Genomic DNA, 26,886 nt, shown 5'->3' on the forward strand with positions numbered 1-26,886 from the left:
TGGTTTCTTTTTTCTTTTTTTCACATTAAGCATAAAATCAGCCATGTTTTCTGCATGTGTCAAGAGTTATGAACTTGTTTGGGACCTTGAGCTGACAAACATTAAGAAAAGAGCATATATTTAACCAAAGCCACATAGACCTATAACTCCAGTACTGTAGAATCTGAGGCAGGAGGATCCTATGTTTGAGGCCAGTTTGTGGTACACAGCACAGTTCCAGGCTAGTCTAGACTAAATCCTGTCTTAGGGCATTAGGTTAAGAAAAAAGGTTTCAGGTCAGAGAGATGGCTCAGGAGTCACCACACCTGATAAGCCAGGTTGGCTCCCCAAAACCCACACAGAGGAAGGAGACAATGAACTGCAACAAACTGCCCTCTGGACTCTACAAACACACCATGTCGCGTACACACCCACCCCTGTTCAACGTCAGTAAGTGCAATTGAACAGAAAAGATTTTGTTTACTTAAGAACAATTAGACACTTAACTAGGTATATGAGCCAGATTTGATCATTCATAATGATGGTTTCCATTCCATCATAAACTTTAGCCACATGGCAAGTGTATTTGTTCAGTGTTGTCCCTGGGCTTTGGGTGGTTTTGTAGGATGTAATGAAAAGAGAAAAGTGAATGTTCTACATTCCAGAGCGACAAATTTAATTAGTCAGTATATTAATAAGATGTCTATAACAGCCATACTTTCATCCATAATTTTGAGATGACAAAAAATTAATTTCTGTGTAAACTATGTGTTTATACTTAACTATACTTAGGTCTCTTAGAAGCAAGTGCCACCCACACAAGGACAAAGGGTCAGCTAGAGGTTGGTGGGGACAATGGCTGACGCCATGGACAATTGACAGCATGTGTTACAAGTCTGTTGTGTCAGCTGAAATGTCACACAGTGGAAGACCAGTTTTATTAGTGTGTTTGTAAAGAGTTGCAGGAACATGGTCATGTCAGTGCACCTGATGTTGGTAAGTGTGAAGGTTTGCCAACAGAAGGAGAAGCAGAAGTAGGAAGTGTATATAAAATTATATCCCAGAATTCAACAGGTTAGGTCCTAGTATCCAGTCATGATTGATCTTAATGGCTATCAACACGGTGAATGATGGGCTGAGTTCATAACTGTGTTGTGGAAAACTTCAGATTCTATTATTGGTCTTTATTACTATGAAATTGTGAGTGTGGTGTCACTGCCTCTCCTGTTCTACAAAAGGGGTCATGCTGCATTTGTGCATCAAGCAGAGGAGATAGGGAAGGTTGTTCCTGCTCTGCAGTAGGCACTGCAGAATCAGGAATGCAGTGGGCACTGCAGAATCAGGAATGCGGGGGCACTGCAGAATCAGGAATGCAGGGGGCACTGCAGAATCAGGAATGCAGGGGGCACTGCAGAATCAGGAATGCAGGGGGCACTGCAGAATCAGGAATGCAGGGGGCACTGCAGAATCAGGAATGCGGGGGCACTGCAGAATCAGGAATGCAGGGGGCACAGCAGAATCAGGAATGCAGGGGCACTGCAGAATCAGGAATGCAGGGGGCACTGCAGAATCAGGAATGCAGGGGCACAGCAGAATCAGGAATGCAGGGGGCACTGCAGAATCAGGAATGCAGGGGGCACTGCGAAATCAGGAATGCAGGGGGCACTGCGAAATCAGGAATGCAGGGGGCACTTCAGAATCAGGCACTGTAGGGGACAATACACTCTCATGGCCATGGCATTGTTGTGTTGGTGTGTATGTGCATATGTGTAATGCTGACATGAACTAAGAATGTATCCAGTGACTTTTCTATCGTTTCTTTCAGGTTGCTACCAGCTATGTAATGTTTTTCGATCCCATGAGATGGAAATTGACCAGTGCTTGCTGGAGTCCCTTCCCCTGGGCCAGCGGCAGCGTCTGGTGAAGCGCATGCGCTGTGAGCAAATCAAAGCCTACTATGAGCGAGAGAAAGTGTTCCAGAAGCAGGAAGGGCTCCTGAAAAGAATCAAGCCTGGGAAGACCCAGAAGGTCCGCTTCGGCCTCGCTGATATGATGCAGGATGCCATCGTCCACCACCACGACAAAGAGGGTATGTCTTCCCACGGGGCTTCCCACGTAGTGTCCCATGGGGCTTCTCAGCATCTGTCTTGTTTGTTGCTGTCGAGGGAGATAAGAATGCCTGTAGAAGTGCTGTACCTTCCAAAATATGATATGAAACATCCTCAGTCTTTGGTCTTTGATCTGTTTTTAGCTGCTTTTTGTAAAAGGCTGGTTTTGTATCACGATGGAGTTGAGTTTCAGAATTCTGTCTGTTGGTGTCCAGTTTCCCTGCACATTATCTTAGAAGATAAGTGAAAAAGTAAAATTTTGGTGAAATGTTTGTATATAGCTCGAAGGAGAATTACCTAAGACAACAGACTTCTTTTTAAGTCGCAAACTTCAATTTTTAACGAGACACTTGGTGTTTTAGATTAGTGGTTATCAACCTATGGGTCATAACCCCTTTGGGGGCTTAAAGGACCCTTTCACAGGGGTCACATGTCAGACATCCTGCATGCCATATATTTACATTATAATTCATAACAGTAACAAAATTACAGTTATGAAGTGGCAGTGAAAATAATTTCATGGTTGGGGTCTCCACAATGTGAGTAGCTGTATTAAAGGGTCCCAGAGTTAGGAAGGTTGGGAGTCACTGCTGTAGAAGTTGGCTGTGACTGTTCTTTTCATTTTTTTTCTCCTCACACATGCATACATATGGTGGCAAAGTCAGTTGCCTCAAAACTCTCATAGGTTTAGGAGTCAATTTTCCTAAATTGTATTTCCTAGGCTGGCTTGTGACTCTCCCTTGTCTCTGTGTAGTACGTGAATGGCCTTGGATCTTGCATTTGGGTCTTTGATCCATTTTTAGCTGCTTTTTGTAAAGGCTGGTTTTGTGTCAGGGTGGAGTCGAGTTTCAGTGTCCAGTTTCCCTGCACCGTGTGCACAGACAGCACTCTTCCCCGTGGGCTGTGGGTTGGAGGGTATTTTGGGATCCCTGTTCCATCCTTTTGGTCTCTGTGCCTAATTTTATGCCGTTGTTAGTCTGCTGTGACACTTTCAGTCTGCCTTGAAGCTGGGGATGGCAGTTCTGCCAGATTTGTTCTTTTGTTCAAGATGGCTTTGACATTTTAAACATTCTGGGTTGTGGTCTGTGATGTGAGCATTTCCTGAGCACGCCTGATCTAAACCCCCTTTGTCTTCACACGATTAATCTCAACACCGTTGACAAATTTTTATGTATGGTTTTCTTTCTGCTTCTTATTGTTGCTTTTACAGTCTATTTCCCAAAGTTTCAATTTGAGAGGCAATGTTCAATTTCTGGGTGCATGTTATGGTAAAAATCTGGCATTCCTCCCATCAGATTGACGTATTTGATGCTTGGCCCCTGTCTTACTTTGGGTTTCTATTGCTGTGAAGAGACACCATGACCAAGGCAACTCTTACAAAGAAAAACATTTAATTGGGGATGGTTTACAGTTTGAGAGGTTTAGTCCATTTTCATCATGGTGGGAAACATGGCAGCATACAGGCAGACATGGCGCTGGAGAAAGAGGTGAGAGTTTTTCATTTTGATCCCCAGGCACTGGGAAGAGAACAGTGTGTTCTCTAGGAGGCTCAGCTTGAGCATGAGGACCTCAAAGCTCACCCCACAGTGACACACTTCCTCCATCAAGGCCACGCCTCCTAGTAATGCCACTCCTGAGGGCCAAGCATTCAAACATGCGAATCCATGAGGCCATTCCTATTCCATCTGCTACAGAGAAATGGCCAGAGAAAGCCTTGAATGTCGAGATGAGTTAATAGCCAGTTTTGATGAGGGCTCAGAAGACCAGAACACAAGCATCAATGTTGGCATCAAAAGTTATTTTGATGAGATTTCAGGGGTGAAATAAGAACGAAATTCAGACTTGGGTGGAGGCCAGACATGTTAAACTACCACAAAGATCATGTCTGTGTGTGTCCATGTCCTGTGACTCTGTGGCAGACTCTATGTAAAGGTACACGGCTCATTCATGTTAGAAGAAATGTCAGAGGCATCCAGACGCTGGCTGCAGCATGGCTTCTCTCTGCTTTTAACTCACTTTGCTGTGAGAATTGGAAGTGGAAAGCACAACCAAATGATTTGAAAGCTGGAATTTGGTCAGAAAAGCCCATACAAGCTAAGAAATCCTGGATTTCAGAAGAGATCTACATCAATAAAAGAAGCCTGGTCCTCGTGCCTGGACTGCTAGGAAAGAGTCCTCGAGAGCATCTCTGTAGTAAGCTAGATCATGTCAGTCACAGCTTCAAGGAGGTGAGAGCCTGGGAAGCTTTCTCTTGGAAAACTATCTCTGCTGGGATCCCTGTAGCATGTGGTGACCTTGGAAGCTGTTTCTGGGGGTCCATTTCAGCACACCCAGCTGCCTAAACACTCCGAGGCCAATGGAGTCACGGTGCAGTAGGGGACTTAGCTATGTATTCAGCTTGCGTAAGACCTTGGTGTAGCTCACATGTGTAGGGTTTACCAAAGTGGAAAAATGCAAGAAAAACCTGGCCATGGAACATCTAAGAGGGAGAGAGGCCCAAGGACTGAACCCCAGCAACAGATGAGATCGGGGTTCCTGTAGGTAGCTCCAGAGAGGGAAATGCATGGAACTGTGGGGATGACCTCTGAACTGTGGTCAAGATCCCAGGAGGCTGGAGATGCCAAGCATGTGTAACACCTCCCCACATCAGCCACAGGTGGCTAGCAGAGCCAGCCCACAACAAATGTCACATGGACTCAGCTGGCAAGGCCACAGGTGCAGGGCTTAAAGGGTCCCGGGGACTCGTTTTATAGCCCAGAATGTTCAGGATGCTGTGGGGGAGAACTTCCTTCACCGGGGTTCAGCCCATGGGCCCCCTTCCCTCCTAGGTGTCCTTCTACTCCTCTCTTTAGAGGGGGAGCTCTGCGCTACACCAGCACATATAGGCCTGTGTGACCCGCTTTAACTTTACCAGGGCTGAGAGTTTGTCTTGATTCCCAAGGAAGACATTGGACTTGGCTTTTTGAAAATGTTTGGAAGCTTTCTAGCAACTTGGAGATACACTAAGTGAGGGAGAAGGGGTGTGAAATGCTGAGTGACTGTCTGTAGGTGGCGATTTCCCTCTGGCTGTGAGAACACATCACCGCACATTCAGTTGTAGGACGAGTCTCAGATCTGGGGCTCAGCGGGAGGGATGAAATTTGGGTCCCATGGGAACTGCCCTCCTTGCCATGTCCAACAGTCGCCCTCCTGGGATCAGAGTCTCCTCCTCCATCTTAAAGGTGAGCTACGGTGGACAGACTCCATCTCACACCTCACATGTTTTGCTACTTTTCTACCATTTTGTCTCCTTTATCAGTCCTTTTGTCTGTCTTGTCAATTTTCAGAGCTCTGTGTAATTACAGTGGGCTTACTCAGACCATCCAGCTGTCCCCACTACTTAAAAGGCAGTCAAAATAGAACTACAATTTGCCTTTCCCGGAGAGTTTAACATATTCACAGGCAAAACTGGGCAACTCCAGGTCTGGCCCAGGACAGAGAAGGAAGGTGCCACAGGTTTTTATTAGACAATAAAAGAACGCGATGCCATTCGTCTGCTGATTGATCCTCCCTGTGAGAGAGTGTCCTCCCCCTGCAGACTCAGGGGAAGCCAGTCTCCAGGTTCCTGCCAGCTGCCCAGGCCTTGGGGCCCTTGGCTAACTTTTTGTATGTCTTCTGTGTGTTTGAATGTTCTCACTGGGTCACTGGTTCAGACCCACCCTATGCCTGGAGAGGCTCTTCTGCACCCCATCACATGGCAAGTCCTCTGATTTCCAAACTAGGTCCTGTGTACAGTTCAAGATGGACACCATAGCCCAGCACAGTTCCTCACACAGGTGTCTGGGGACTAGATGGGACACTGAACATATTTCCACAGGTGACTAGCATGTCGCATCTGAGAAAGCATCAGTGCAAAGCAGTCAGTGGTAATGAGTGATGTTAACATTGCTTTTAGCCCATTTCCAGTGGGACCAAGCAGTACAGCTTCTCCTTAATAATAGTTATAAAGACTCTGAGCCTGCGTGCCTACCTTCAGCCTTTTCCATATAATTACAAATTCATTATAATTTATAACATGGTTGTCCAAGACATTCTCCAAGCCACACTCTCGTTCGCAGGTTTCCATGCTCACAGTGAATGAATCACACCCTGACACCAGACAGCAGCCAAGGTCGTTACCTACTCCTTACTGCTCCAAATCCATCTTCTAATTCCTTCTAAGACCACACGAGCACCCACTAGTGTGCATGCGTGTGCAGTAGGACTGGCTGGCAGATGTCATCTGAAGGCCCCTGCATGCAGTACCCTCAGGGTTCTCACAGCTACTGTGGGAGAGAGATAGCCCTCAGTACACGCGGAGAGGTGGACTACCTTGGCCAAGGACACTCAGGTCCTAAGTTGTAGACAAGGAACAACCACTCTGCCCAATTCAGGCTTCTGATCCCGATGCCAGACCCTAACGACACTGCTACACAGCAGGCTCCTGTGAAAACCGGTCCCTCCACCGAGCTGCTGTGTCCAAGGCCTTTCCTTTCTGCCTACAAAACTCTACACTTCTAGAACAGTGTGTTCATGACTTGTGACCAGATACTAGAAAAGAGCAACTCAAAGGACAACAACTCTATTTGGCTGCAGGGCTTAAAGGTGACAGCATATCATGGCAGCAAGGAGAGGCCTTGATACCCCACGGGGCAGCAAACAGAAAAGGAATGCTGGACGGTGAGATACAGCTCCCAAGGATGCACTTCCTGGGACCCACTACTCCCAACCCTAGTCTCTGCCATCTTCACCTCACTGCCATCATGTTATGAATCTGTTGGTGACATGATCTATTGATGAGGTCGTTTGAAGATTTGATTGCCAGCCAACCCTCCAGTGTGTGGGTCTGGGAGGGATGCCTCATGTTGAATCCATAGCACAGAGTCTGAGATTTATGTCCTGTCACTTCCACATACAGTGTAATAATGCATACATATGCGTACGGTCCATTCCGAATTTCCTCGAGGTTATTGTGCCAGGAGCTAGCCAAGTTATGACTATGTAGCCAGCAATTAAAATCCTGGCCACTTTGCAGAATGCTCATTTAGTATTGGTGAGACACTAAACCATGCATTGACTTCAGGCAGAAACCTTCAGAATTTAAACAGCCTTTAATCACCAACCCCTCACCATTTTATAGCTCATGATTGGGTGCCTTCAATTATGTAGCAGCTGTTGCCTGTTATCGGGAAGCATCCCAGTTCAGTAAGCAGAGCTGTGTAAATCCACCAGCTGCCCACACTGGCCGAGATCGTCATGGACGCGCATGCCGTACACACAAAAGTTTGCACTGAGAGGAAACTCTGGAGGGCAGGCTGTTGTTCTGTGTCTCCACCTGCCTCTCCCAGCACACCCCAGCCTGAGCTGAGCGGAAGTCTGTCTGCTGCATATCAGTTCGCCATTAAGGAGATGACCAGCACAGTAGTAAGTCTGTCCCTGTACCCGCTGGCTCAGGCATATGGTCCACCTCAGATTGTGGACAATGAACTCGGTAGCCTGCAGTGAGGGCTTTTCACAGACAATGCTCTCTTCCAGTTCCCCCCTAAAGGCAGCTGATCTCTTCTGTTTTCTTCAAAATGCAAATATAAACCTAACTCTCCTGGGCAGGGTCTACACAGGGTCCATGTCAAGTGCAGCCATGAAGACCTGGGTTCTAGGACCACTTTGTCGGCTGGGGCACTTTCCATCCATCACACGGGTGTTGATAAAAATGCAGAGGTGTGCCCTGTGCAGAGTCCTTCCCACTCAACCTGATCCCTGTGCTCAAGGTGACAGTGGCCATTCCTGAGATAGAACCCTCCCTTCTCCTGGGAAACTTGCAGTTGTGGTTAATGGTGAGATCTCTGGCTTCTAATGCTTTACGCCCTGATTGCGTCTTAATTGAAACTGAGAAAAGCGAACGCTTTAGCCGAGTGAATAGTTGTACTAGCTCAGGCCAGACGCATCAAATTTCAGATGGCTTTACCATCAAGGGGCAAGCACAGAGATCACAATTCATCATGCTCGGATACTCAGCTTGAAAAGGAGAGAGTAACTGGTAATCTCGTGGGAAGAGGCACAGCCTCTCAGAGGCCTGCACAGCTGGGTGGCTTACACGCGCAGCCGCCAATTTGCAGACGGCGTTGGCCTCTGACAGTGTATCTGTAGTACATGCAGAAAGGAGACGCCTTACATGGGGGGTAAAGATGTGCCATTTGTAAGACCAGAGAGACCGTGACGTGTGTACAGGATGTGCAGACTGGAGTATGTTAGCAGAGGCGTGCCCTATGCTGTGTCAGTACCCAGAGAACTTCTAGGAATGGAGCCCTGTAAACACTAATGTCTGGAACGGCACCTGCCTGCAGCGTTAAAACTGGCCCCCTCGAAGTCAGCGCCCCAGCTCTGCATGATCCAACGTCCAGCTCCACAGCAGAGGGTGTGTTGTTTTCTAGAGTGACAAGAAAGCAGAGCCGGGCTGTCTTGCCTATTGTTGCTCCCCCAAATCAGAAAGCCCATTACGTCATGTATTTGTGGCTCCTCCTCTTACTCCTGCCTCTGGGTGCCCTTCTCTTAGGACTTGGCTCCATGGCTCCACTTGGAGTTCCCTGACTTGGTGCTATGTACAGGGAACATTTTAAAACATTTGTTTCTCTCTCTCTCTCTCTCTCTCTCTCTCTCTCTCTCTCTCTCTCTCTCTCTCTCTCTGTGTGTGTGTGTGTGTGTGTGTGTGTGTGGTATGTCTGGCACATGAGAAGAGAGGGCAGGACCCCTTGTGCGTGGCGTCACACAGGTCTGTGGGACTCTTGGCTTGGTACATGCATCTTGGAGCTAAAATCTGCGCTTCATGGTCTCCCACCAAGGGTCACTTAAGTATATCTTGAGCTCCTAGGAAATATCTTTGCCTATAGTTTATTCATCTGCAAATAGCACTGACCATTGCATCACTGCCATTTCCTGCTTTTTGCTTGGCCCTCCTCGCCAGACTTTCTCTCCCCGGCTCTCCACAGATCTCCCTGATGCGTCTCCCTCTCTTTTCATGACAGGATAGTCTCTCCTACATATAGCCTACCCCTCACAGCACCTGTGTTTGTCTATAACACCCCAGCCCGGGAGCTTATACAGAAGAGCCATGCCTCCCTGTGACTCTGGTGGCTTTGCTTTTCCCAAGGACTTTCCACTTGGTTACTCACCACCTCCAGGAGGGACGTCAGTCAGACTCAACATGTAGGGCTCTTACCACCTCACACAACCTTCACTCCTATTGTAGAGTCCTGGTTGCCAAAGAGTCCCAGTGAGCTGGGGTTTTAGCGTAAAGTTGGATGGGAGGCACCATTACCATGTTGTCTCCACCTTGCTCTCGCAAAAATAAAAATAAAAAATTGGATCCCATGAGAGGCTTCAAGTTATCCCATTGCTTGGCTCCTGTTTCATCTCTTGCATCTCTGCTTTCTTCTGTGGTGTCACCTCCAACCCTCATGCCTGCAGGGAAGGAAAATTGACAGACCCGTCTATGGAAGGCATGATACTGTGTAGGTCAACAGATTGCACAGGCCTGGGTAAGCTACCATGAAAGCAGGTTGTAGGAAATAGCAAACGTGGCTTCTACCGAACTCTAGCATCCTGGGCGGTCTGTCCTGGGACACTTTCTCCTTGTGCACTTTGTGGACTTACTGCTTCCAACGTTCCATCCTAAGTAAGCCTCTTTAAAGATTCCTGGTCTAGCCTCAGGTGTCACATCAGCAACAGAAAACAAACTAAGCCACCTTTGCCTCCAAATGACCCTCTTCCTTCATAATGTTTCCAACACACAAAGGATTAACCCTATGACCCTTGCTTAGGGTCCTTTCCTGGCTTTACTTTGAGCAGATTCCAGGCATACTGGGGGCTTTGACATCCTCACCACAGACAAGGATACTGCCGTCAGCACTCTCCTGATGACCCCATCACCACCACCTCCCATGATCTCATGTCCCACCAGGCGACCTGGGATCCCTTGAGTGATAAACCTCTGGGCATCTCTACAAGAGATTGTTTAGGTGAGGTTAGTCTGGCCCACAACTGTGAGAAGCTCTGCTCCATGACACTGTGGGGGCGGGCAGGGAAAAAGTGAACTGTCAGCTTCCTGGCTGTTCATCGGGTGTGCCCTGCTGCTTGGCACTCCTGTCTCCATGTTGGCCCTGACACAGTGGACCATAGCTCTTCCAACTGTGAGCCAGAATAAGCCTGGCTGCGTTTCAGTTTCTTCTTGTCAGCTGTTTTCCCACAGCAACTGGAAAATTAACTAATTAATTTATATATTTATTTGGATAGTTAAATTAGATTTGTGTCATCTAGAGCAGAATATAGAAAGTACTATAAAGATGATTTTTAATCCATTTTGATTTGTGTGTGTGTGTGTGTGTGTGTGTGTGTGTGTGAGAGAGAGAGAGAGAGAGAGAGAGAGAGAGAGAGATAGAGAGAGAGAGAGAGAGCGCTAGAGAGATGGCTCAGTGATTAAAAGTCTTGACTGCTCTTGCAGAAGGTCTGGTTCAGTTCCCAGCACCTACATGGCAGCTCAAAATCACCTGTGACTCTAGTGCCAGTGCCTTTATGACATGCACGAGTATGTTTATAGTCACACATACACACAAATAAAAATAAGTCTCCAGGTACGTCGGGCTTGCGTAGCCATCACTGCCGCCCTTAGTCCTTGTAGACGCCGCGGTTCTTCCCTCTCCTGCTGCCTCGCCATCACCCCGCCTCTCTCTTGCTTCTCTTTCTCCTTCCAGGTTCTTCTGCTTTCTAATGTCATTGAAATGTGACCATGACCCTCCTTTCTTGAGGCCACCTCCTCCCTGATCATGGCCCCATTTCTATGTCCTTTTTTACGAACATACATGAACATATCCACATATGTGTACACAAGTTTATGTGAGAGAAACTATGCTCTATTTGTCTGAGTCTAGAGATTTGGGTAGTGTGATGGTTTCCAGGCCCATCTGTTTTCCTGCCAGGACGTGACTTTGCTTTTTCTTTATGGCTGAATAAAACTTGCATTGTGTGTGAGAAGCACATTTTCTTTATCCTTTCATCTATTGATAGACAGCTGGCATGCTTCTGTTTCTTAGCTCTTGTGGATCGGAAAAGCGGTGAAGATGAGTGTGCAGGATGAGTGTGCAAGAATCTCTGTGGTGTGTGGACTTGGAGCCCTTCGGACATGTGCACCCAGTCACGTGACGCATAATGAAGACAAAGGACCATAAATGGACTCGAGATGGAAAGAGGACAGTGGCATGTGACATAACAAGAAACACGAGCTTACACTCTGCACCCAGTTCTGTAGGCATATAGTTATCTCCAAACAGGGGAGGGATGCCTGGTGGCCTTGGCTGAGCGCTGGTCTCCAGAAAGACTGAGATGTAATTTGATGTTGGGAGCTTCATGCCATCCCATTCTCTGGGAGGGTAGAGGGACAGGGATTAGTCTCTAAACAGCCATAGCCACTAGGGAGAAGCCTCTATAGAGGCCCTAGGAAGGTATAGTTGTTGCAAACCCTTTCCATCCATGAAACCAGATCCTGCATGGACAGGAAGTGTAAACTCGGAAACAGGAGACAGAAAAAGCCCATGACACTTGTAGAAAACAGGTTCTGGTCACATCAAGACCCTAACCCTTAAGGACATCAAGGTACCCAGAATCTATTGAAAAGAGGCAGGAGGACCAAGGCTGCTGGCTCTGCAGTGGGGATGTCCAAGGCCAAGAAGGCTTTGAGTAGCTGCAGTGTGGCCTCTGCAGAACAGCATCTTACAGCTTGCTCACATCTTTTCAGCATGTGGTGTGATACGTAAGAAAAGGACAGCCCTGGGAATTACAGAGGAGCACAGTTTAGCTCCACGGAAGAAAGCAGTTTCACACACTCTGTGAAGGATGCCCTGGGAACTGGTGAACACGCCGTGAAAATTAACCAAAGTCCCAGCACCTCAGGTTGCTCCTGGGTAGTAAACGGTACTTATATCCTAGGTACTGTGAGCATGAATTTGTGGCCCATAGCTGTGAGCTACAACTACAACTATTACAGTTGATTGTTTTTGTGTGCACCACTGAGTTGATGCATCTTTAAAATCCCTCCCGACACCACCCTCTGTGCCACCAGGGCTGTGCAGGAGCTTCAGTGTGGGCCGAGATGAAACTCCTCCGCACTTCCAGCGAATGTACGGCTCCGATGTCCAGTGGGGCTCATCATCAAACGCAGATTACTCCAGTCTGTGTCAGCAGAGGACTCAGGCAGAGAAACATGTCCTGGGGGCTTCGCCTGCCTTTCTCCTGGACTTCCCTGCAGGTTGACACAGATTTGTTAAAGCCCTTGATGGAGGTGTTATTTAATAAGCGCCCCCTGCTACAGGGAGTGCACTAGAACTGTAAGCTTTGCACAGTGTGTTGGTGTAGCTTAGTACAGCCCTGTTAGATCCTTGGACTTTGCGTTTTCCACCAATCACCTGCAGACAGTAACGGAGACAATGCTGTGGTGAAGATCAAGACTTGGGAGACGCTGGACACAGGGCAGTTTTCCTAGCAGCAAACTGTCAAAGATTTGCTGAGAATGTGTGATTCTTATTATAACCTGTAAGTTTTCAAAGGAACATGGGACAGAACAATTGTCATGACAGTTGAAACTAGTTAAAGAACTTCAGCTGGGCAGTGGTGGCACACGCCTTTAATCCCAGCACTCAGGAGGCAGAGGCAAGCAGATCTCTGAGAGTTTGAGGCCAGCCTGGTCTATATAGGAAGTTCAAGGACATCCAGGGCTACACAGAAAAACCCTGTCTTAGAAAACCAAAATAAACAAACAAATAAATAAATAAATACAAAAAATAAAATAAAAACAAAGAAAAAGCAATTTATTTCATAATTCAAAACCTGCTGCATGAAGTAGACTTGGTTTTTTTTTTTTTAATTTGTTTATGGTATCATTTTTATCATGAAGAAGCTTCAAGAATACATTATGGACATTAAATTTTACTAAATAAATTATTCAAATATAGTAAACAATTGTAAGTGTAGCTATGTCAATATGTTCATATTTACCTTTAAAATGTAACATCCATGTGCTGTTGATGTTGCTCAGAGAGTAAATATGCTTACCACCAAGGCTGGTAGCCTGACTTCAGCCTTTATGTCACACGTAGTGAGAGAAGAGACCCAGCCTTGGAAAGTTGTCTTTAGATACATACCATGAAACATGCACACACGTAAACACACACACATACATACACAACACAGAGATAAGTAGATAAATATAATAAAATCATAAATACACTAAATGTGATAAGCAGATTTTCTGAGGAGTCACTCCTTGCTTATTAAATCAATGCTTTTAAAAGAACTTGAGATTGTATCACGATCTTGTGTCATTGTAATTAAAATGAGCCATTTTACTCAGATTGCCATAGGGATCTCTAAGTGAATCACCGGCTTTTATTATCTTTTCAATTATCACATGTCTTAAGAATTCAATTAACTTTCATTGTCAGAAATTACCTATGCTGAACTCAAGGGAAAAAAATCACCCATTTTCTTGTTTTCTTATTAACTGTCCTTCCTTATCAACATAACAATATACACAGAGTGTGTGGTATGAAAGGGACACACCTAAAAGCACCAAAGAACTCAGTGACGAAAAGCTGCACTTTAGGAGCCTAGACTTAGGACTTTGCCACAGCCGGCAGATCCATTTCCCAGCAAGAGGTTCAGTGAGGATAGGAACATGTCGAAACTGCTCAAATTATGATTTTTCATCCAACATTTGCAATGGGGCCTGAGAACATCACCTGTATTTCTGGAAAATACGAGGAGTTTTGTTTTTGTTTTTGTTTTGTGTGTGTGTGTGTGTGTGTGTGTGTGTGTGTGTGTGTGTGTGTGTGTGTGTAGGTGGCCTAGCAATCCATGTAAGAATCAGCTGTCAAGGAATGTCAGACTCTCTGTAAACATTGATCAAAAGCCTCTCATCTCAGGATAGGGATACGTGCCACCTCTCTGGTGTCCTCATGTGAAGGTCAGCCCCAATGTCCTGAAGGGATATGTGATGGAAAACTAAGCACAATATGCCTGCCCAGGCTCCTGTGAAACCTCACTCCCATCTGGGGACTCTTGGGGGATGGAGAGGGTAACCATGGGACCAGCTGTTCTCAGGGGATGGAGAGGGTAACCATGGGGATGGAGAGGGTAACCACAGGGCCAGCTGTTCTCAGGGGATGAAGATGGTAACCACAAGGATGGAGAGGGTAACTACAGGGATGGAGAGGGTAACCACAGGCATGGAGAGGGTAACCATACCGCCAGCTGTTCTCAGAGGATGAAGAGGGTAACCACTGGACTAGCTGTTCTTGGAGGATGGAGAGGGTTACCACGGGACCAGCTGTTCTGAGTTTTCCTCGTAGCTTTTCCTTAGTCTAATTTCTTTTGCAAGTCATGCCCATCTCTGCTTCCTAAGTCAGTTTTCTCCCTCGGGACTCAGCAGGCCCAGGTGGACAGCTGACTCTCTTGGGTCAAGGTCCTTCCTTTTCCATCAAAGTTAGCTGGGTAGAGAGAATCTCTCTGCTTGTGCACAACTAAGTTCTGCTCTCCTTCACCCCCTCAGTGTAAAGTTCTGAATATGTGAATGCTAAAGAGCTTGAAAAGGCAGCTGTGGGTCCAAAGCACAGGGCTCTGCTCTGTGTGGGGGCACAATGCTTGTTCTGAGCAGGTCTGAGCTGAGAGGGGCTGGATTCCACTTGATGGCCAATAGTTATCCACAGGGCTCTCCTCTGGTTCCTTCTTCCCTCTGCTGTGCACCCCGTATGTCGGTGTCCATCAACAGACACCCTCTACCACATTCAGAAGCCATCTTTCCTTTCCATCCTGCTCAGGGTCAAGATTGTGTAGACGAGCTTCACCGAGCCTTTCACACCGGCGTTCTTGCTGTAGATGCCTGTGCTTATGTAAATGCATCTCGCACACACTTGTGTGCCTTCGTCACAGTATCGTCTCTCCTGAAAACGCTGTCCTCTGCCCGCTCTCCTGTTGCGGCCTCCACCAAGTCAAGTGTCTGTGACCAAGAAGCTTCCCACAGTGTCCCCACATTATCTCTACCCTGCTTGCTCGTTTCCTGTCCTTAGTAAAAGTTCCCTCCAAGATAATAAAAAAAATGTGGTGCTTTCCTTGCTTCATTGTTGTGTTTTCTGATTCAGTATCTATTGATAGGAAACGCCTCAGACTAGTGCCCTGGGCCCATCTATTACATACAATGTCTATGGGTCAGGAGCCTGGCCAGGCATAGCTGGGCCTGCCCTCGGCTTAGTCCGATGTCAGTAGACTGTGACTTCCTACGGAGGGCTTCTCTGGTAAGACTCAGCTGCCTCACCGAGGAGGTTCTGGGTCGTCTTAGTTATCTTTCTACTGTTGCAATAAAACATCTGACCAGGAGCAACTTGAGAGCAGAGGGCTTATTCAGCTAACAGGTTACGGTGGGTACAGTCCACCATGAGGGGCAGTCAGGGCAGGAACCAAAGCAGGGACCATGGAGGAATGCTGCTTACTGTCGCGCACCCCGTGGTGTGTTTAGCCTGCTTTCTGGTAACTCAGGACCACCTGCCCAGAGTGGCACTGCCCACAGCCGGCTGGGCCCTCCCACATCAACCACTAATCAGGAAAATGTCCCACAGGTATGGGGAAATCTGATAGAGGCTCTCTCTCTCTCTCTCTCTCTCTCTCTCTCTCTCTCTCTCTCTCTCTCTCTCTCTCTCTCTCTCTCTTACACACACTTTTTTTAAATGACATACTGTGTTCATCTTGGCATCTGTACCATGAACGCCTTATCTGCAAAGCCTCCCCCTCCCTGAGTCCTTCTCTGGAGGGACTTGTGGATGGGCAGCCATTCCTGCCTCTCTAGTTTGAGTCCATCTCCTAGGTCCAGTGTTTGCTCACCTGGTCTGCTGTCTTATGTTTCCCTGTCTCTCATCATGTCTCTGTCTTCCTGCTTCCCTGACGCCGTCCCCGTCCTTTAATTCCAGAGCGACGTGACTGGTCTGATTCCTCTCATCTTCTCCACTAATCCCTTAATCTTCCAGCCTGCTGTATATCTTGGCAGGCAGCTGTAGTCCAGCCTGTAGTTCCCGATGCATTACAGGAGTCATAGTTGCTAAGTCTTTTTGATCCAATAAAAGCCGAAACCATTATCTTTTGTTAGTTGGAGGCTTTGCCCACTTTCTGCTGTACATGGGAAGCCTAGATACATTTTTATTACAAATTATTTTTTCATAAGCCTTGGTAGGTGATTATGATCTATAAATAGTTTGCTGACTTGGCAGCACAAGCTTGAGTTCTAGAAGGAACATAGAACTTTGTGTAGAGTTAGGGTTAGGGCTAGGACTCTCTAAAAGCACAGGCAGACACCTGCCGTCATGGTGGGCTGCACAGACATTGTTTCAGTAAGCATTTAAAGAGTTCAACTTGTTGGATAAATCAACGATAATGAATTTTCTATGGAGGAAACATGAGGTAGAATTTAACAAATAGGTCTGAATAAGAAGATAGTTAGGGAACAGTTCAGTCTGTGACACTTGAGCTGACTTTCCTGACTTTAATGGGATTTTTCTAGGGAGCAGCACACTCTAATATGTCACTGACTGGTGGCCAAATATAGGAGAACTGGGCTCAGGAAGAGGGGAATGTAAGGCACAACACAGCCCTAGCAATGTTACCGCTGGATTTGTAAACTTGGCTTCAAACGCCATTTAAAGACCAGCATCTCAGTAGCTAGTTCCCTAGCCTAGTGTGTCAGAGGCTCACAACAGTTTCCTCTCCAGGGTAGGGGGAGCTGGGGAGAGGAAACCAGACTTTTAAACACAGATGCTCGTTGATTTACAGAAGGCAGGGTGCTGTTTTTGTATAGCCTTTAATTTCATGTATGTATTTGCATGTGTGTGGATTTGTACACAAGTATGTGAGTGCCTGCAGATGCCAGGAGAAGGCATGAGGTCCCCTGGAGCTAGAGTCGCAGGCAGTTGTAACGTGGGTGCTGGGATTTGAACTTGGGTCCTCAGAGGAGCAGCAGCCACTGCGAGCCACTGAACCAGACCTCCAGCCCCATCTGTTTCCTGAAGTTCACATCACCTAACTACTTTGCACCAGCACAGACCTCTCCCTCTCACAACGAAGTCATGTGCTTGAGTTCTATCACATTTATAAAAGAAAATCTTGGTATTATTTTGTGTCTTAGAAAAACAACAAGGTTTAGCATGTACTAACATACCCCAAGCCACGTTGAAAAGTCATACATCTTGGAAGGGCTGCAAGGGAGGGCTGCTCAGTTAAGATCTCTTTTTTTTTTTAATCCCTATGATAAAGTTAGCATCCATTAGCCCTGAGTCAGCCTCCTGCCAGTAGAATGCTAACTCTCACTGCGGTCCTGGGAGTTGACTTGTTTTAACAAGGTGACAGTAGTCAGTGACTATAAGTAGAGTCTCTTACCTTCCCTTGTGCGTGCAATTGCCAGGGCCAGCCTTAAGACGCACTGTTAGGTTTGCACGACCCCAGCATCATTCCCGTTCCACACGTTTTCATGTGAGCAGGATAGATGCTGATGTAATGTGAGTGAGTTTCATGACGGCCTCTCATTATTTCTCTGATTACCTTTAATAGAAAGGGCCATTTTGTAAGATGTCTGCCAAAATTTGCCTGCTGTATTCTAAATTTTTAAATTGCACTTGTTTAGTTGTATGTGTGAGAGATCCCAGGGACCAAACTTAGGTTGTCAGGCTTGGCTACACTCACCTTTAACCATGAAAGCATCTCTGACTCATCAGTTAGGGTTTTTAAAATTTATGTGTGTGTATGTATGTATGTATGTATGTATATGTTACATGTATACATATGTATACATATGAGTGTATGTATATGTATGTATGTATATTACCTGCATGGGTGCATGTGTGTAGTACAGTGGACAGAAACAGGCATCAGATCCCCGAGAGCTGTAATTAAGGGCATCAGTGGGATGTCTGGCTTATTGTGTGGCATTGAGAGCTGAAGGTGGGGCCTCAGGTCATACAGCATGCTCCATTGGTTGTCAGATTGCCTCCCAAGCCCTGCATATTTGGGATAACAGAAAGGAGCAGTGTTACCTGTGAGGGTGAGTAGCCTGTATAAAGCCCAGGTGGGGAGGGAAGAGAGGCAGAGACAGAGAGAAAGCCAAGGCATGCAGGGCGGGGAGATCAAACCATTTTACTCTTTGAGGGGACTATTTTTTTTTTTTTGCAACGATTCAGTTTTAAAATAAAGATTGATTTTTGTGTTCATTTCCCATGGGCAGATGATTTCTCGTTCAACCACCCCTGCCACTTAGGTAGCTACTCTAATTTCTGTGTAACCAACCTTTGAGCTGACGCGTGGCTCTCACCTGTGCTCTGATAGCTGCTGAGGCCTTTGATGAATGGAAACAAGCCGGGGCAAGTAGGAGGAGAGCTGGGGCTATTACAACTGTCCTGTCTGTCACACTCTGCACAGACAGGATCTTCACTCAGATGTCACCTACGTGGCAGAGGAGGAAGGACCCTTTTAGTCTCTCTCAGTTGACCCAAAGATGCATTTCCCAATAACACCTTGGGAAATCCAGAAGCCTGCTTCACATCCAAGCTCTGACATGTCTGACCTTCTCTTGACATTTGGCTGAGGAGTTTTAATGGCGAGGGCACTGAAGCTAAGGCAGGCATGGGCAGCCGGGAAAGCTGCGTCTGTACAACCTACACTTGAGTAAGTGGCTCTGTGGACACATCCTGGTATTTTCTTGACTTTCCATGAGAAAGAAATGTCCTGTGCAGTTCTGAGACCAACTGAGGTGTTTGGTATTCACCAGCCTAACCTGTGCGCTTTGTATCATGCTGGTGCTTAAAAGTCAGCTTAGAGGCTGCACAAAGTGAGTTGATTAAAATGAAACGTTCAAATTGCCAATGTGCCTCCTAAGGTGGCTTTGCCATGTGAAGACCTCAAATTGATCATTGATAGTAGATTTTTTTTGACTGGTGGGTGGGTGGGGGATCCGTTAAGGTAGAAAATCTTGGGCAAATGTTGAAATTGTAGCTGATGGTATCCTGAGGGCTCCTGCCTTTCTGTGAGAGCATCTCTGGGGACAACAGTTATCAGTGCCAAATGGGACATGTGTCTGAGGATGAAAAGGACAGTGTGACCTATAATGAGATGCAGAAAGAAAGGTGGTGACGGAAGTAGCACCCGGGACATACTTGTAGGAGCCGGCATGGGCACCAGGCTCACACAGGAGTGTGAGGACCACATGGAGCCCTTCCTCAGGAATCAGATTCACCCTCCGTGTACTGTCTGCTCTCACTGGTCATTCTAAAGACTCTACATAAGTCTTAGACACTGGTGAACAGTGGGTACTATGTGAGTTGGAAAGCTGAATTACCTGCCAAATATCTCCCCTTGCTATGTCACAATTCCGAAAAAGCACAAGAGTCAGAAATCATGCAAAGAAGATTGTTTCTATCAAGTGCTCAATAAGGGCAGCCTGCAGGACACGGCTATAACACTGTATATATGGCTTAGGGAACGTATAGCTGGATGTGGTCGCTCATGTTATCATCACAGACCTTGGAAGTCAGAGGCAGGAGGATCAATGAAGTTCAAGGCCAGTGAAATCATACATTTGTCTTCTGAGCCTGGCCTATTTTACTTGACATAATGATCTGTGTTCTTTAATCCAATGCAAAATTAATTGACGCTGATCCTCTTGGACGTACGGGTGACAGCTGGGGTTGCTCACTGCAAGGCTCCGAGTGAGAACTGTCTGAAATGATGGATGGTCTGTCACTGTGAGATAAGTGAGGGTCACTCGGGTCTATGCACAAGTGTAAATAACCAAATGCACATTTGGGGGTTATGTGTTTTACTAAAGGCAAATGAAGCCCCAGTACAGGAAAAGCCGTTTTGTCCTGCATTGAGGGTACGCCTCGTAGGAGGTCAGAAGACTGCATGTGTGAGCCTCACCGTGGACACTACCACGATGTCTGTCCTCGAACCCATGCCCAGCATCTGATACAGTAGCCCTCTAGGAACCTGGTAGCCAGCCTGCTCCGACTGCTCTTTGTTAGCTCACCAGAGATTTCAAGCCTTTTGAACCATTCTGTTCTGCCACAGGCTTGGCCTTCTGTCTTCATGGCCTTCTGTCCTCGTGGCCTTCTGTCCTCTCATGTAGTCCCAGTTGTCTGGCCATGGTCAGGCATTTCCAGCTTCTTGACCTCAAATCCAAAGAACCAAAAACCCAGCCACACATATTTGTAAAAGAAAGAGGTGTCTTCATTGAGAGCAAAGTGATAGAACAGACTCTTGCTCAGGGCACCCACTGATGAGGTACAGGAGAAACGGAGTTTACTTGCTTGCAGATGTAGTTTGTGTAGTTCCCATAATGCATCTGTTTTTCATCCTATGCGGGTCCAAATATGTATAGGCATAGGGTGGTAAGGAGGGACTTTCCCTAAAGGTTTACAGAGAGGACAACGCTTGCCTTACTTAACTGGTACTCTAAGCCGTAGAAGGCAAGACCACAACGATCTTTGTGTCCAGACCCATAGCTCAACACCCAGCCTCTGTTACAGCCCCAGAGTCCCAGCTGGGAAAGAAGCTGTGCCCGAGATGAGAGGTGTCCACTGTGGGTCCAGCCAGAGCTCAGAGAGTGAGGTATGTGCGTGTGTGGTGCAGGGGTGATGATGTCCTGTCAGGCAGCATGTGGCTACTTGCTACTACAGGTAACAGAAGAAGCAGGGTGTGAGGTGTGACATTTAATGTGGGCCTCCAACTTCTAAACACATCCTAAGGTAACATAGTTTTATGACATTCCTGAGGGTCTGAGGAATCGTGTGCTCCCGTGGTGTTCTCAGAAACATGTCATGACAGCACGGTGGCTGTCCAAGTACCAAGTCCTCAATGATTAATTAAAACCCTCTAGGAAGTGAATATGTTATAAAATTACCAACACTAAAAGGGACCATGGTGACATGGGAGAGTGAATTAGATTCTTCTTAGTAAATTAGACACTCCTCAGACAAGAACAAAAGTCAAGTACCAGAGAAAGTGAAAACTCTTTAAGAAAGAACTTATTTTTGCTTGTACTGTTTTTTGTTAATTTATTAATTTTACATCCTAGTCATAGCCCCTTTCCCAACTCTCCTCCCAGTCCCACACTCCCTCCTCTTCCCCTCCCCTCCTCTCCCCTATGCGCTTCCCTTCATATCTACCCCCCCTCCCCCCCCCCCCCCCCCCCCCCCCGCTCATCAAATTGCATCAGCACTGAGCATTTCCTCTTCCCCTGTGACCTGGCACAGCAGCCCCTCCAGGAGGAAGTGATCATTTAAAGCGGCTTGCTGAATGGTTTCACTGATTTGTTCTCAATGTCTGTCCCCTCCATTAACTGTTTTTCTTCCCAGTTTCTGAACCTGACTAAGCAATAATTTTCTTTTTTTAATATATTTTATTAATTTATTCATATTACATCTCAATTGTTAGCCCATCCCTTGTATCCTCCTATTCCTCCCTCCCTCCCATTTTCCCTTTACTCCCCTCCCATATGACTGTGACTAAGGGGGACCTCCTCCCCCTATATATGGTCATAGGGTATCAAATCTCTTCTTGGTAGCCTGCTGTCCTTCCTCTGAGTGCCACCAGGCCTCTCCATCCAGGGGACGTGGTCAAATATGGGGCACCAGAGTTCGTGTGAAAGTCAGACTCCACTCTCTGTTCAGCTGTGGAGAATGTCCTGTCCTTTGGCTAGATCTGGGTAGGGGTTCAAAGTTTACTGCACGTTTTGTCCTTGGGGGTGCCATAGTTTGAGCAGGACCCCTGGGCCCAGATCTACCTGTCATTATGTTCTTCTTGTAGGTTTCTAGGACCCTCTGGATCCTTCTATTTCCCCATTCTCCCATGCTTCTCTCACCTAGAGTCCCAATAGGAGGTCCTCTCCTCTGACCCACTTTCCTGGTAAGTGAAGATTTTCATGGGACATGCCCTTGGGCTAGTGTCCAGGTATAAGTGAGTATATACCATTTGACTCTTTCTGCTTCTGGGTTAACTCACTCATTATGATCATTTCTAGTTCAATCCATTTGCCAAAAAATTTCAGGAATTCCTTGTTTTTAATAGCTGAGTGGTTTTCCATAGTGTAAATGTACCACAGTTTCTTTATCCATTCTTCTACTGAGGGACACTTAGGCTGTTTGCCTGTTCTGGCTATTATGAATAAGGCTGCTATGAACATGGTTGAGCAAATGTTCTTGTTGTGTGCTAGAGCATCTTCTGGGTATATTCCAAGGAGTGGAATAGCTGGGTCTTGAGGAAGCCTTATTCCCAGTTTTCTGAGATAGTGCCAGATAGAGTTCCAAAGTAGCTGTACTAGTTTGCATTTCCACCAGCAAGGAAGGAGTGTTCCTCTCTCTCCACATCCTCACCAGCATGTGGTGTCATTTGAATTTTTGATCTTAGCCATTCTGATGAGTGTACAATGGAATCTCAGAGTTGTTTTGCTTTGCATTTCCCTGATGACTAAGGAGGTTGAGCATTTCTTTAAGTGTTTCTCAGCCATTCGATATTCCTCTGTCGAGAATTCTCTGTTTAGTTCTGAGCCCCATTTCTCAATTGGGTTATTTGGTTTGGTGGTGTTTAATTTCTTGAGTTCTTTATACATGTTAGATATTAGACCTTTGTGAGATGTAGGGCTAGTGAAGATCTTTTCCCAGTCTGTATGCTATTGCTTTGCTCTGTTATTTTCATCTCACTTATATAATCTTATTTTCACCAGTAATATTTAACTTTATATTAACTTACAGTTTAAAATACTGAGGCCCAGAGAAATCAGAGACACCTTAAGTGTTGGCACCATCATGTGTTCACTTTGGTTTCCAGCTTGTCTTTAGCCATTAGTAATGACTTCAGCATCAACATGCTTATTCCATGTTTTCTTGACTTTAAAAAGACTTTATGTCTATAAGTGTGGAGGTTTAGGGGTGTGGGGTATGAGACGATAGAGTGTAGGCTTTTAATGAGAACAAATCATACTTTAATAGTTTTGACACATGTGAGGAGGACAATTTTATGTTGTCTCCACTGTCTCAGATGGGCATAAGAGTTAGTGGTCCACAGATCTATAGTCACAGACTAATCCACATAAGTTACTCATTATGCAGGGTCTGAACTTATTTGCTTATTTGCAAAGTGGCTCCATCTGAAATGTGGGTACCCTCTCAACTTGATTCAGAGTAAGAGCATTTTATAAACACACTGTAACCTAGCAGAGTCATAAATAGAGAGAAAATGAAGCCGGAAACTTGTGTTTACATCATATGCGTTCTAGATTTACTGCTGCTGCACTGGGCTCTGAAGAAATATGATGTCCAATGTATGTCATTATAAAACTGTCACTCCTGTGTGGTCTGGAGTATTTAGAGCAGTGTTGATTTAGGACCAGGCCTAGTGAGCAGGCCATTTCTAATTCCTGCTGGGCAGACTGTAGCCAGCACTGTATCATAGATGATCTAAGGAACAGGAGAGTTTGAGAGTGACCTCTTGAAATAACCTTTATTGTATAAAAGTTTGGCAACTTAAGATTTCACACAATTATTATTCTTATCATTCAACCTAGTATTAGCTGATTCTTCTCATGGGTGGAAAATATTCTTAGGAACTCATATTAATCATTAAAATGTATGTAATATGCCTTGCTGGAAATGCAGAGAGACACTAAGAGCCTGCCCTCCATACCGTCAGCCAGAATGCTGGCAAAAGAGAAAACAAACTATTCTTGGACCTTGAGTTTTACTCAGAAGCATGGGATAAACATTTTTAACATGAAACTGAGTCAGAACAGTCCAGGCTGCCATCTTAGCCTGTCTGCGAGATTCCTAGAAACTCAGGCTCATAACACAGATTTATTTTTATTTTACTTAATTTGGGAGAAAGAACACACTACAAATCTTCTCCTGGGGGCATTTGCAGCGATGAGCCAGCAGTAGTGTTCAGCGTTGCGCCTGCCTGAAGCTGTGGTGACAGCTGTCTCGAGGAGTTGATGAAAACTGCAAACGCTGAGGGAGTTAGACCAAACGCTCCCGCACAGGGATGGTGTATGCCTTAGAATGCTGAAGGCTAGTCACACATCCCAGGCTGAGGACATGCTCCTAAAATACTCAAGAAACTGACCCTTTCCAAGGTCAGTGCAGACAAGGGAAATTGCTAGCCATTTACCAACACACCAAAGAAATGCCGTAAGACATAAACCGCATGCTGAGTTTCTCTGCAAATGCTAGAGGAGGTGTCTGGCACCTAAGGAAATATTTCGGTCCATGAGCTGGCACTGATACAGTGGGCCGAGCCTCCAGTGGCTATGCTTGACCAGCAACATAGATGTTAGAGGTTTCACAAGTAGTGAAACAAATGGAGAGGCTCACAGGCGGAGAGGCTGCCATCCTGGAGAAGACGTGGACATGACTTCAAAGCTCTCCCAGTCTACTCTCTGTAATGTCAAGTTTTCAACATTCCGATAAGTGCAAAGAAACCACAAAGTCTGGCCCACAAAGAAAGACATATTAGTCTAAAGAAAATGTTCCTGGGCAATACCAGGCTGTCTGTTTCCCAGAGAGACTTTAAATCAACCACTGCTTAATGTTCACGTAACTAAAGGAAACCATTTCTAAATGACTACGGGAAGATATGGGGGAGAACAACAACCAAATAGTAATTGTAAAAAGAGCCAAATGAAGGAGAAATTATGCAATCATAATCTCAAAAGAGACAACATTCCAAAAAAAAAGAACTAAATAGAAATTCTAGTATTGAAAAGGATAGAATGTGAAATCATACACAGACACACACACACCACCACCACCACCACCACACCACCACCACACACACAGACAGACACACAGACACAACACACAACACACACACACACACACACACACACACACACACACACACACAGAGTATATCTCAGAAGGAAGCAATAATGAAGCCAAGCAAACAGGAGGTCAGGGAATTGGACAGCAGACCAATTAAGATTATCCAGTCTGGGAGAGAAGAATTGGGAAATGTGAACAGACTTCAGACCCCGCAGGAAGTATAGGGCATCACAGAGTGCCTCACCACAGAGACAAGAGGGCAAAGGAACAGGCAGAGAGCAAGGGCAGAAACTGCAGTAGGAGGGAGGACACTAACTTACACATTTGAGAAGTTATCCAGGCTTCAAGTGGGACAGCCTGAAGCAGAGCAGAAATTATGGCTACGGTACACAGAGAAGCCATATTTAGACACAGCATAGCCCTGATACATAGAGGAACCACATCTAAACATACATAGCCATGGTGTATAGAGAAGCCATATCTAGGCACAAATAACTACAATACACAGAGGAGCCACATCTAGACACCCATGGCCAAGATGCAGAGAAGAGTCACATCTAGACACAACATAGCCAGTATACACAGAGTGGCCATATGTAGGCATAGCATAGCCAGGATACACAAAGAAACAATATTGAAGAGTCTACTTCTACTAATCATTGAGTGAGACCTTTGCCCTGTTCAAGAAACCCTGTAGGATTGCATCTGACTTGCCACTGTGAACCCAAAGGTCAGAAGGCCATGGGAGACACATGCTAGGTGCTAACAGAAGGACTGGCAAGAAGTGTTTTCAAAAGAACTGTCTTTCTCAGATGTAGAAGCAATTAAGGCATTCTTGACAAACTAAAACCAAGAGAATTTGTGGTGAACAGATAGGAAGATGTTGAACTCACAGGATAAGCTTCATAAAGGGACGTGTTTATGGAAGACAGTACATGTGCTTTGTTATTCTAAATTTATCCTAACCTATCTAGAGATACTTACAAAAGTAGTAAATACGCCATGGTTAACAGGCATGTACACATAAAGGTACGTTTTTGAATCTGACAGCCTGAAGGTGAGGAGGCGGGTATATCCAGGAATGAAGCATCTGTTCCCTGCTGAACCTCAGTTGATAGTAATTAATGTAAATTATGTTGGTATGCATTAAAATATTAATTATAATCTTAATGAATATTTCATCTGAATGTGAATTAAGATGACAATATGTAAAGACCTACTTATACAATAAAAGAAATGGGTGTTTTGACACCTGTCTATAATCCCAGAACTTGAGAGGCTGAGGAAGGGTCATGGATTTGACATCACTGTGGGCGACACAGAGAGACCCTCCCTCATCAAACAAACAGAACACAAACAAACAGAAAAACAAAAACCAAAGAGAAGGTAGCAACAGAATCTCAGAGGAAAGAAAAAGGACATGATCCACATAGCAAACAAGCAGCGGAATGTCACATGTGAGCCCACTCTCTCAGGACTTGCCTAAATGGACATAATGAACCATTTAAGGGGCAGAAGGCAGAGGAATATACAGAGAACTAAGAGCCTCTGTTTTGTCCATAAGGAACACCTATTTATTCAGCCACAAATAGGTTTAAAACAAAAGGTTCACAAAGGTAACTCAAGCATCCCAAGGAAAGCTGGAATGGATTGCGGTCAGCTAGCGATGTGGACTTCAGTAGGAAAGTTAAGTGTCCTTACACTTCACCTTTGTTAGTTACATAGTTCCCTCCAGTCATTGTTACATAGTTACAGTCAGTCATAAGTTACATAGTTATAGTCAGTCGCTAGTTACGTAATTACAGTCATTAGTTACATAGTTACAGTCCATCACTAGTTACATGGTTACAGCCAGTCTCTAGTTACATAGTTACAGTCAGTCATAAGTT

The 26,886-nt window shown here is 45.7% G+C and overlaps 1 protein-coding gene across 5 annotated transcripts in view; it reads left to right on the forward strand.

Moving 5' to 3' along the window:
• Nucleotides 1-26,886, forward strand: part of MYO16 (myosin XVI) — a 464,729-nt gene that overhangs the window by 121,887 nt on the left and 315,956 nt on the right. For all 5 annotated transcript variants that reach the window (XM_084759479.1, XM_084759478.1, XM_084759475.1 and 2 more), the window contains exon 2: nt 1,805-2,068. In XM_084759479.1, the coding sequence (XP_084615605.1) occupies nt 1,843-2,068 (226 nt within the window). In that variant the 5' untranslated portion in view covers nt 1,805-1,842. The remainder of the gene's footprint in view (nt 1-1,804; nt 2,069-26,886) is intronic.

The sequence above is a fragment of the Acomys minous genome (assembly GCF_964271855.1).
Source record: "Acomys minous genome assembly, chromosome: 15".
Lineage (NCBI taxonomy): Eukaryota > Metazoa > Chordata > Mammalia > Rodentia > Muridae > Acomys > Acomys minous.